At 36.4% G+C, this 12,965-nt stretch overlaps 1 protein-coding gene across 2 annotated transcripts in view; it reads right to left on the bottom strand.

The window, feature by feature from the left end:
- Positions 1 to 12,965, bottom strand: part of WDFY2 (WD repeat and FYVE domain containing 2) — a 173,519-nt gene that overhangs the window by 76,485 nt on the left and 84,069 nt on the right. For both annotated transcript variants that reach the window (XM_081045387.1, XM_081045388.1), the window contains exon 3: positions 6,386 to 6,459. In XM_081045387.1, the coding sequence (XP_080901513.1) occupies positions 6,386 to 6,459 (74 nt within the window). The remainder of the gene's footprint in view (positions 1 to 6,385; positions 6,460 to 12,965) is intronic.

The following is a 12,965-nucleotide window of genomic DNA, read 5'->3' as shown; positions in this document are numbered from 1 at the left end:
CAAGCCAGGGAATGCCAAGGATTTCCTGCAACCACGAAAAGCTAAGAAAAGGCAAAAAAGGAATCTTCCCTAGAGCTTCTAGAAGGAGCATGGCCATGTAGATACCTTGAGGTTGGACTTACAAGCCTCCAGAACTGTGAGAGAACAAATTCTATTTTTCTAAGTCACCCAGTTTTTAGTACTTTGTTATAGCAGCCCCAGGAAAGTAATACACCAGGTATTGATATGATGCAACTAGTAATGACTCATCTTGTTCTCATAGCAAAATACAAGGACTATTACAAATACTACAATACCTTGGACTTTCTAAATATAATAAAACTTGGAGGTCCAGATCCTGGTTTTAGGTGATAAAAACAGCTCTGATAATTTTTTATTTCCTTCTAGTGAATGCTGAGCATTATATTTTTGTGAAAATTAATAAACAGAAACTTCATTTAAAATGGAGTTGAGAGGGTAGAAAAGTGAACTCTCATGCACATTGTCATTCAACCCACATTACTGACCCCAACAGGAAGAGATGTACCTTGCATCTCTGACAGAAAGTGATACCACTTTACTACCTCAGTAGGAGGAAGAAAAGATCCCTTCTTGCCCAGTAACAGCTCAGCCAATGGAAGACTGTCATAATGCTGCCAATGAAAAGTCACCATACCTTGAACTTTCAGTGTCTTCCAACGGACTCTTTGTTTACAACAGTTCCTCTGGAGTCCATAAAAAGGGCATCCCTCTCCTTTGCTTCTCTGGTCTTGTGTTTGGTTCCCCATCAGACTGTATGTCCCAAATTGCAATTTTTTGTTGTTCCCAAATAAACTGTAGAAATTATATCTGGTTATTTGTTAAAGGTCAACATTTTAAAAGAGGTAATCTCTCCTTTTATGTGAAAAAGTAACATCCTCTCTTATAGAAACTACATTCCTCTCCCTTGAAGCTACAAACCTTCTGGAAAAGGAACATTTTTTTTTTCACTGTTGCAACAAGAACTCTTTGACTGAGTGATTGTGATTACTGTGACCTGTGATACAGATTCCCTATCTATGAGGTTCTGCCAAGTCATACTCCATTCTGAATTCCATCATATGAAGCAATTTTAGAACATGCCATCTAAGGAATACCACTGGTGAAATAGATGAACACAAAGTAATGCTCTTGTTATGTTGTTTATTGTAAAACATGAATCTCCAAGTAATAATAAATGATTTAAGATGGCACATTCCTTTCAGAATCCCAAAAGTTCATCAGATTTCTAGTCTTAGCTGATAAACAGGCAATGGAAGTCTTACTAACAGCATATTTTAGGGTCCCACAAACTCTCAGCAACACGTTATATTTCTACTTAAGTTTTTTATTTGGCTGCTTAATGTATCTCTGTTTATGAATTTCAGGAAGCAGAGTCAAACATCAAGTTCTTAAATAACAGCCCAAACCAGTCATTTAAATGCAGGATTCACTCATATTGTGTCAACTGTTGAGAGCAATTTGTAACTGCCAGCTAAGTGCCCAACTTTGGTTTCGGTATCCTGATGACATGAACTGAAATGCCTTCTCTCCTTCGTTCAACAGACATTTTACAAGGTATCTACAGTGGTCCAGGAATTCTGTTAGGACACAACACTGAAGCAGACATGGTCTCTGCTTTCAGGCAGTTCACAGTCTAGTGAAGGAGACAGACCCATAAACAAATGAGGAAACATACCCAAGGATACTCTGGAAGCATAGAGTTATAATCGCCTACTGGGGGAAGAGGCAACAGGCAGGGGATGGAAAGCTATTAGCAGGAATTCTTTATAGACGTAGAAGTGGCTCCAGGATAGCAATGTGGGATGAGGAGAAAGCCCAGGCTTTAAAGCACTCACAGTTCCTAGCTCTGCTGAGAGCTGCTTCCTAGCTAAGTACGCACAAGAAGGCATGTATCCAGGCCTTAGTATCCTGACCTAAGAAATGTGAACAATACCATCTGCATCATAGGATTATTGTGAACCTGGAATGAGGTGATGTATATAAAGCAGAGAGCCTGGTACATAGTAGATGGCCAATAAATGTTTGCTTCTTTTTATTTTTTCATTTTCTTGGATAACTTATGTGAATTAACAGTAACATATACTATAATAACCACAAGAACTACAAATCCATACATAGTATTATTTATTTTTATACAATACTTACTATCCTGAATGTTAACTGTTATATACATCAATCGTTTCCTCTCATTCCATCAAACTTCCCCTAACATATATATGACATGAATCTTCAGAGAGCAGAGACTTTACCATTTTCAGGTCTTATTCACAAAATGTTCAATGACTATGCATTTATCTTGGCAAGATTTTCATAAAAAATTTGGCTCACTAACAGTTTTGATGAAAAATATATATTTATAAAGATGATTATATATACAAGTCTATGACTATTCTACAGCCATTATTCAGTAGAGTTAGCAAAAATTAGTTTAATGGAAATTCTTTAATTTCTGTGTTTTGACATTTCCTCACTAGTCAATTATTCCCTCTGAAGACTTTAGAAAGTATTCCCGAACGGTGATAGGGGGATATCTCCCTGTTAGGGATCCAGTTCATTTACATAAAGCTCACTACTCATCCTGAGTCAAGCTTCTCATAATCAAACCCCAACTATATTTTATACTTTATATCCCAATAAGCCTTTCCCCAAACTGTTGATTTCTCACCAAACAGTTCCCTCCAAACATCTCTTACCCTTTCTTACTTCCATTTTTTTTTCTTATGCCAATTCATTTTGCCTGAAATACCTTACCTTCCTATCTTTAGCTAATCAAATCCTAGCCCATCTTCTAAATCTACCTCTCATCCAATCTCCATGGAGCTGACTCAGACCAGAAAACTCTCCCACACTCTTCTGACCTCATTGCCTTGCCAACGTCACACTCACTGGTGTACTGCTACTTTTGTTGTTACATTCTTAAATTTTGTATTACTTATTTCATAACTTCATTTTTATCGAACTGAAAGATAAGCTCTTTGAGATCAGGAACCACCTGTTAGAATTGAGCAAATTCTTTTGCACACAGTTGATATTTAAATATTTGCTGATTGGCTAGAATACAGAGGCATTATGAAAGAAAATTTTGAAGTCCTACTTCTGTATGAATAGCAGCACAATCTGACTGACTTCTTTCAACATTAAAACATAAGGCATTTCTGAAAACTCAAGATGAATTTAATTATTGGTATAACTTCTACTACACAGGATAATTCCATTGTGAAAAACATTTTGAACAGCAATAGAATTATACAAATGAACGATCTCAGAATTTAAGTAGGTACTTATTACAATCAGTTATATTAAGTAATAATAGTGTTCATACTTTAGTCAACAATTTACTTAACAAATTATTCATTGAATCCCTAATTTGTACAAGGAACCAGACCAAGATCTGCTGGGACAGGAGATGAATAAAAGCCTGACCAAGACCTCAACACTCAATACTTTAATGGAGGAGACAGACTTAAAAACTTTTTACAAACAAGTTCACTAAGCAATACAACATAGCTAACCTGAATACTGTGTGTGATTAGTTTCAATTGGTAGGGCTAAGGAGCTACCTGTTGAAAGGAAGTGAAAGGGAAAAGGAATAGGGAGGAAGAAAGAAACCGAAAAAAAAGGAAAATATAACATTTGAATAATGCCTTGAGAAATAACTGAAACTTTGTACACAAAGATGGCAAAAGGGTTCTGTTTATGAGATCAGAAAAAGCACACTTTAGACATGAAAATATCCCCTCACCCTACTTTAGCTTCTCTCAATAGGTGATCTAACATGCTACTTCATGGGAAAAATAAAAGGCCATTCCTCTCCTATATCTCAATACTGTCTCTTCCCCACTTGTCTCAAAAGTGTCCCTATTCTTTCCCAAAGCCAAATTCTCCAAATTGTTCTGGACCCTCTTGCTGCTTGTCTACTACCATATCTTGTTCCTGCACTCACCATCTCTCTCCTCCTTTTGTGGTCAAATTTTTTGAGATGGTCCGTATTTGTTATCTCTGCCTCCTAATTCACTACTCAGTTACATAAGGCTAAATGCCTCTTAAATCTTTTTTATTCCGTAAAATAAAATAAAATAAGGATTTATTTTCTGATTTTTTTCTTTCTTTGTTTCAAAATAAGCTAACTAGAATAAAAATAAGTTAATCAGTATTTCTTTTCAAAATTTATTTGCTATATGCAGGGAACAAAGAATGAAGAGTCTCTGAATAAAATTTCTTATGTCCAGAAACTGAACTTTTAAACAGCTGAGACGTATAAAAGTGTTTTAGTAAATAACCTGTTATTCTTGCGTTCAGTGAGAACTCCGAACCTTAAACATGCTGTTCTCCCAACATCTTTCCCTAACTCAGAGCTTTTTACAATCCTTCAGATGAGAATAGGTAGGGTATACAATCCTTTTTCTTTAGCAACATAAAAGAGGTACTTTTAAGGAAATTGCTTTATACGAGCTGGGCCTTAATCTTTTTTAGAAGACCTGGGTAAGGTAAGGTTTGATATCCAGGCACTGTAGTGACACACTGAGAGAAACTCCACCTTAGGCCAGTCTCTGATTCATGTTCAGTTCTCCGGTGTGTCATTTACTAAAGAAATAATGGCTAACATGGTCTCTCCTCTTATATATAATACATAGCCAGAACTCTCCATAACTTACTTGTTCACCTTTCTTGCCTTCAAAGCCAAATTTATCAGCACCCATATTGTTTTAAAAAATGCAAAGAATCACCCATATATCACGTATACATAAGTGTTTTCATGGATAGTGAGTGTTACATATACTATTGGGCAAAATATGGATCTCAGCTCACCTTTTCAGATTTCCTTTGTAATGAACACTTGTTCATTAAGCAATCCAATTATCCCTTTATCTTTTAAAAATAAATTTATCTTTTACACATCCCACTTTTTAAAAATGGCTCTCCTTCAAGTAGACAAAGGATCTATATCATGAACTTCTCTTCTGTCCTGCGAAGGAATAGTTTACAGAGCTATCAAATGTATTGGATGTTATAGAAATTCCATAAATATTTGTGAATAGGCTGATTCATATTTAACAATATTAAGGTTACCAAACAAATATTCTGACTAAATATAAGACAGAAAATTTCAGGCCTACCTCTTCAGACTCCTTGTAGGGGTCAGGCCACGACCACAAACGGAGACTTACATTCCCTACGTCTAAACATTCAAAAGTTAAACTATTAAATAAAGTACAGTCTCTTCCTCCAATCTTGACAAGTATTCGTTCAACTACTTGGAGGTACAAGTACAAATTTAGAACTTTTAGATTCCTTGAAGTTCCACACCGTGGTGTGGTGACATGGGAGGGCCAGCCCATACTCTTTCCTTCCCATTCCCCAGTTTAATCAACACCTTGAGGGGCCTTCTGCACAAGTGTGGACATTCTACCCACCTCAGACCACTGACCATCAGTCAGTCTTCAGGCTAAGGCTACTGGTTTTATAGGGTACCCAGAGTCTGAGGATAGGCAGAGTGAGGGCTTAATCTGGGCACATCCTCTGGGCTCTTCAGCTCCTTCATCCCGTGGGGAAGTGTGGCCCAAGGGGTCTCTCATTCACAGTCCCAAAGCAGGCCTCTCTTGCCCGGAACTAAAGGCAACACATACTTGGGTAATTTACCAAAATGGAGAATTTACCAGATCAGTTTGTTACCAGTTAATATACTAATTGAAAATAAATATGTAAAAAGAAGATTAAGTAAGCGGTATAATCTGAGATTCCAATCTCTAATAACTTCAGTTCCCTCAAGATCTATAATCAGAGTCTAATATTTATCTGAATCTACTCTACAGACTAAATTCTCAATTCTGTGCTTTCTTTACAAATTCATAGAAATTCACAAAATTCTATTCACATGTTAGAGGGAGCTAAGAGGGCAATGAAGAGCAGAAGAAAGAGGGGAAGGAGAACACTGAGTATTAAAGACAAGATCACAATATGCAGGTCTGAAAGAAGGCATTTTCCTTGTGTTTTGTCACTTGTGTGGGGAAGCATATGACACCACGATCAACCATCTGATCAAAGCCACTAGTATCACTGCTTGTTCTTACTAACGCACGTATTTGTGTAGCTCTCTAGTTGGCCTCATAATGCCCCTATTCCAGGCACTGTATACATTGTAAGTTAAACTAAATCTTGTCAGCATTTAAAGTGAGATGGATGACAGCTCTCCCTACACCTTGTCACCATAATTTGCTGCACTGCCATTTCTACTTTACTTGGAAAGAAAATTAATTTGTTAATTTGAATAAAGCTAATAAATAATTCTTATCACAATACATATATATACACACTTGCAGGAAGGGAAGTATTTCAACTGGAAATCTTATTTACGTGTACTTACTGAGATTGTACCATTGTCTAGACCTATGGACAGTCTTCTTGTTTCCGGGTTAAAAGACATGCATGAACATGGAGCTGAAAGAAATGAACATGTTGATGAAATTAACAAAATGATGATTCTCATCGATTTAGGAGTGACTAGCTAAAACTGTGTGGCTAATTTTTTTTGCCACTATTTCCTGAAAAACAGTTTAACTCCCACTCACCAAACATTAAAGCAATAAATTTATAACCAACCCTTAGTTTTTCAGTTAATGAACATAACAAATAAGATATTCTCAAACTGGACAAGTTCCAAGGGGCTTAGCTGTTCTGTCAATATCAAGTCTAAATTTGCTTGACTAGATTAACAGTATTTTATGCTGTGTAATCCTTCTGTCACCAATCTATCTCTTTAATCTATCACCAATCAAACTCCATCTTTAACAGAAATAACCTATCTTTTCCGAACTAGGTAAACAAAAGATAGATCTTATTACCTGCCCTCCCCTAATATACACACTAGTACAGAAATCTATTTTTTGATTCAGAATTCATTTGGGGCATGAAGGCTAATAGAAGTCTTTTATTCTCAACATTCAAGGGATATGCTAGAGGCTGCTAATTGAAAAAGACTAAGGATTTGTCTCAATCTAAAAGAGAACTTGACACAGGGCCAGGCTCTACAGGAGAGAAATCAAGTGAGTCAGTTCACCCAGTCCTGGACAGGGCCTCCGTGTTCTGCAAGACTGACCTGAGCCTAACTAAATTACGCATGCTTGGAAGTCCTGTGTGGCCAAGAAGCGCTTGCTACACAGTCAGCTTCCAGGTCCTTCCTTGCCTTTTCTACTTATGCTTGCTTGTAAGAATGGGGCCTGTAGATAATTTATCCTATACTGAATTAGTTGCTCTAAAGAGTCCAGCAATTGTGCTGTAGCTCTGAAGATCTTCCCAGTAGCTCTGAAGATCACAAACTACTCATCATCATAATCATAATCAGCATCAGATATTTTTATTCCTACTTTTCACAGTTATGGTTAGATGTCTTACCCAAGGTCACACAGGAAGAATAAATTGGAGAAGGTTCAAAGATATAATTCAAACACAGTGTCCTATTTTCAAACATTCAACTTAGATTATCTTTAAACTATAAAAGAACCTCAAGTCTAACAAAGCCACTTCATAAACACTTCACTTAGTAACACTGTTTTCATTCTCTACAAAAAGGCCGTTAACAACAAAAAGATCTAAACTGTGTATTTACTTTTTTTCTAATTTTCAATCATGACATATTTAGAAAATAGAAACACATAAAAAAATAATTTCCCCCCAAAACTTCTATCAGTGCAGCAGAATATCTTCTTTCAGTTTAGCCATAAAATTAAACATGATTCCCAAAAGAACACTGCTGGGAAAAAAGCAATCTAATGATGTTGAATGCACCGCCCTAAGGAACTCAGTCTTACTAGCTCTTGGCCTATAAACTATGTTTGCAAAATCTCTACACAGACGCTAAGATGTCAGATCTCACAATCCACAGTGTGTGTAAAATTAAAATCTAATGATTTCATGGAAAAGTATGTTAATTGAAAAAAAATGAAAACATAGATTGTGATTACAGCTACATAAAGTACATACACACATTAAAATATACGTGGAAAAATTAAACGTAGTTGTGTTCGACTGACAAGATATTTCTATAACATTGTTTTTATTATTTTGCTATTCCTAATAAAATTTTTAAATATCTAATGATTTATTAAGATATAAGCATGAGCATATAAAGCAAACCTTGACTGCAGCCCAAAAGACTACAGACAAGTTAAGAATAACTTTATCACTTAGCTGCCTGCCTGACCAGGTAAAAGTATTTTCTGTGTGATTTCCTCCAAAGTTCGTATCTATTTATGTAATAGTTAGGAAACCCACTGATTTTTTAATGTGATTTAAAAGACATTTTTATAATACTGCACAGGCTATCTTTAAATCTACATTGTTATTTCTTTATTCATTGTTCTTCCCCGTATTTACTAAATTTATTATTTTTTCAACAAAAATCATAGAATGCTCACTATGCTCCAGGCTTATGACACAATGATATGTAGGGTGTTGTAGTTGTCATCAAGGCATTTATAGCTTGTAACACCGACTATAAGAACTATAACACTTGTCCCCAATGTCACCCCCTTAGTTCAAATCACTTTATATTGATAGTAAAAAACATGACCAGAATTCAAAAGAAAAAGATCTTTCCTACAAAGGACCAAGAAACAAAAGAAATTTTAACAGAAATTCTGTTGTTCCGGAACCCATATGCTTGAACACAAAATGGTTACAGATTGAGGAATGCCAGAGCTAGAGAGCAATGTCGCCCAGGTACCCCCAAATGCACAAACACCCTTTCAAAGAGGCTTCACGATGAAGCACCAAGCAAACCTGTGTGTGTGTGTGTGTGTGTGTGTGTGTGTGTGTGTGTGTGGAGAGGGAGGGAAGGAAGGAGAGAGAGACAGACAGACAGACACTTGGTGCGTGAGCCTTATGCTGCTCCTCAGCTGTGACACTCCCATAGCAGTTGGTTACAGACCCTGCAGGGCCAAGGAGGCAGAGTGAATTGCAAAGATTACCTATGGCTCTATTTGTTATTACAGTAAATGTGTTTCCTTTTGGGGGTCAGGGGAGTAAACAGATTGACACAGAGATCCTTCTAACTTCAACTCACCAGAAACTAACAAAAAAACCACCTCTGAAAGACGAGTCTTATGGCCCAGACAAAATGGGCTCCTAGCCATCCAAGCAAGAAAATATCAAAGGGGCGAGACTGTCTGGGGAAGGATAATAAGACACAGTAAGGTTAATTATGGCTAAATGGTAAAGGGAATCCTTTGGCAGGAAGAACAAAGGTAGGAAACAAACAAAATATGATTTAAGCATAATATACTCATAGCTAGGGTGTAAAAATGTGATGTTTCACAAATAAGATTTCAGTTTTAAATGCTGTAGAACTAATGATTCATAAGTCAATAAAAAATAATGGTCTCTGATGGCTCAAAGTTCAGGTGAGAGACAAACTGCTTGAGATTATTCTATTCTCCCACCTTAGAACTGTATTCTCCAGAGGCGGAGAAAAGTGGCTGACCAGAACTATAAAATTACAACACAGCTTCCCTCTACGACTATGAAAACTGTACCCCTGAACTTAAGATGAAATAAATACAATATGATACAAACCTGAAGATATATTTATTCCCCTCACCTTTAACTTCTCTCCACGAGAAATGATAACCACCAGAGTAATCTTTGTGGGGTGACCCCCATTTCCCAAGACCTGTCACATTTACAATGTGTCAAAATTTCCATGAGACTGTAACCTGGACAGGAGTCTCGAGGGCCTGTAGGAGCAGCTCGCATGCCCTATGTCGGTAGGAAAGCCCCGCAGGAAGAAATCTATGTTCACAACAGAGTTCTAAGGTTCTAAGAGCCCCTCCTCTTTACTTCTTCTTCCCGTTAAAAGGGGGCTTCCTGCTTCTTCTTGCAGTGTGTGTATGTGGCTCACCATGGCTGCATGGATTGGATTGCAGTCCTTTCCTTTTCCTGAATAAATCCTTTGTGGTGATGGAATATCAGGTTGACTTTTGTTTACAGTCGACACATGCAACATGTAGTTTGTGTGAGACTGCTCTTGTTAATGTTATATTCTATTTTTTCCCCAATGTTTTTACTGAAATCTAGGGGGAAAACTGACCACAATTTCTTGATAAAATAGTACCAGAACTCATTTTCCATGCTATTTGATTAAGATTTGCCATCTCCCTTTTCTGTCTCACACTGATGACAGTTAAAAGAAGTGTATTTGGCAAAATTTTAGGAAAGGAGATAATGAAAGGTAAAAATAAGATAGAAAAGGAATTTGTGCAGGTATATGGATAATGGAAAATAATAATTTCTTACTTTAAATCTTGATGGCCTATCAAATCTTATGTTTAAAATTAAACACTTTCATAATACTGAGTGTTTTTCTTAATGCAATCTGTGTAGTTTCAGGCAGGTATTCCGCTTTAAGGTTAGGAAAAACTAAAATAAGGAGACACTCTAGTCTGGCTGACTATATTATTGACCACGTAATTTGAAGGAGGAAAAGCTCAAGAGATACGAGCCCTAGACAAAAGGGACTCAAGAGATCAACTTCAACAGAATCAATACTTAAGTGGTTTACAGAGAAATTGGTCATTTGTATTTCTAATACTTCTATCCCATAGGTCGTCTTACAAAAATATTGTGCTGGCTTTTTTTAAAAAAATGTACTTGAGACGAGGTATTCTCAAAATAAGTCTATTTGGGGAAAAGTTTCCTAATTACTGTTATTTATACCTATATTTTTTTCATTATATGACTAATTTCTTCTTTGTCTTTTGCTGAGCGGTTGAACTTTGCTCAAATAAATACAAGTTTTCTGAAGGGTAAGCCGTGGATTTCGATCACACTGACTGCTTTACAATGCTGAAGGCATTATTTGGCATGAGACACTAATCTTCATGGGATCTTCTGGTGGGAACTTTAAAACTAAATAAACAACAGTACTTCCGTGAATAAATCACCAGTTGTTAAAGGCATCCTGGTGTAGTTAAATGTCAGGATCCTACCATAAGTGGCTTGAGTACAGAGCCTTCAAGAAGCACCCCACCACCACAAAGCAAAGATTTAATTTACTAACATTATTTCACTCAGCCCTGTTTATCACAAGATTGTATTTATTATGTTTACAGTATTCAACCCATGTTTTATTTTATTAAGAACACTTATATTTAGGTCTTCAACGGCCTAGCATTAAAAAGCATTTTTCATGTAAATCAAACATTGTGTGTACTCAACTGAAATTAACCATTTGTTTTCTTTTAATTTAGTAATAAGAGACATCAGCAAAATTACAGTGAATTAGCAGTGGTCACTTTTTCTCCCTGACAAGTTTTAAGTTACAGTAAAGTGATCTATACAGTAAATTTTAAATTATTCTGTGAGACGAAAATCAAACAAGCGTATGTTAAATAAATGCTATAACTACTTATATTAATTAATACCTGTTATTTTCAGTTTGAATAATCTACATTTTCCTTCATTTCTGTTAAAAACTAAAAGTTCCTTGGGCACCTTTTCTTCTTAGTAAACATAAAATGAAAAGGTCAGATTATTTTTGAAAACGTAAGTAGTTATAACCAATACCAAAAGAAATCAAAAGGAACAATATACTTCACAACTGGAAACCAAGCATATTTGAAATAAGATAACCAAGCATAATTGAAACCAAGTTATTTGAAATAAGATAATTGGGCCTTTCCCAATTATACACATATTCCCCCCATCAGCCAAGAAACTCCCTTAATCGAATTAAACATATTGTTTAAAAATCAACCAAACAAACACCACTTTATAAAAACAGAACTGCAAATCCATTACTTTAAATACCTTTCAATCACTAACCTACCTACATGAATTTTCCCCCAAGTCCCTTAAACCCTGCAGAAGAGGCAGGATTGCACATGAACCACCTTCACAGGCCTGAATTACTGCAATGCTCCTTTGACCTCACCAATGGGAAAATTAGCATTGGCAATTTACATACAGAATAACTCATTTCCATCCCAGACATAAAGCTTATAAAAATATTAACCATTTTAATATTCTAAATCCTCAATTTCAAGTTATCTGTTGCTCTAGGACTATAATCCCAACAAATGGGTAAAGGAAACCAATCCAGCCACAACCTAACGAATTAGTGAATCTTTCCTAGTCCCTCTCGGTTAGGATGAGCAATGACACTGCTAAACATCAAGAACCTGAAAGGACTTTACAAGTATTTATTTGATGTATCTCATAATAAAAATACTTTGGCAAAATTGAGAATAAAATGGACAGTTTATCTGTTAGGCTTCAGAACAGAAAAAACATAAAGGACTTGACCAAAGTTGACTCAACAGATTGGTAGCAAAACTGAACATCAAATACCAGTTTCCCACCCAGGCATATTCAATATATTATAAGGTATTTTGAATTCAGTAGTCTTTCCTTATTCACAGGGGGCTACCTCAAAGACCCCCAGTAAACACCAGAAACCATGTAATGTACTGAACCCTATAAGTCGTTTTTCGTATACATACATACATACATACATACATACATACATACATACACACACACACACACACCTTTTCACTTACAGGAAGCACTTTACAGCTTTTCTTTGGCATATCCAAATTGCCAGCATCACTGCTCTTGCACTTTGGCCTCATTATTAAGTAAAATAAGGGTGACCTGCACACAAGCACTGCGATACCATGATAGTTGATCTGATCGCCGAGACCGCTACCATGAGACTAACAAGCGTGTACAGTGTGGACAGGCTGGACAAGGGATGATTCATGACCCGGGCAGGATGGGGCAGGACAGCGAGAGAGTTCATCACACTACTCAGGACGGTGCTCAATTTAAAACTTAAGAATTATTTCTGGAATTTTCCATTTGATATTTTCGGACAACGTTTGACCAAGTTGACTGAAACTGCAGAAAGCAAAACCACAGGTAAAGGGGTACTACTGTACTCCAACCTA

The sequence above is a fragment of the Rhinolophus hipposideros genome (assembly GCF_964194185.1).
Source record: "Rhinolophus hipposideros genome assembly, chromosome: 4".
Classification (NCBI taxonomy): domain Eukaryota; kingdom Metazoa; phylum Chordata; class Mammalia; order Chiroptera; family Rhinolophidae; genus Rhinolophus; species Rhinolophus hipposideros.
The sequence above is the reverse complement of the archived record's forward strand: the minus strand, read 5'-3'. Positions and strand labels throughout refer to the sequence as shown.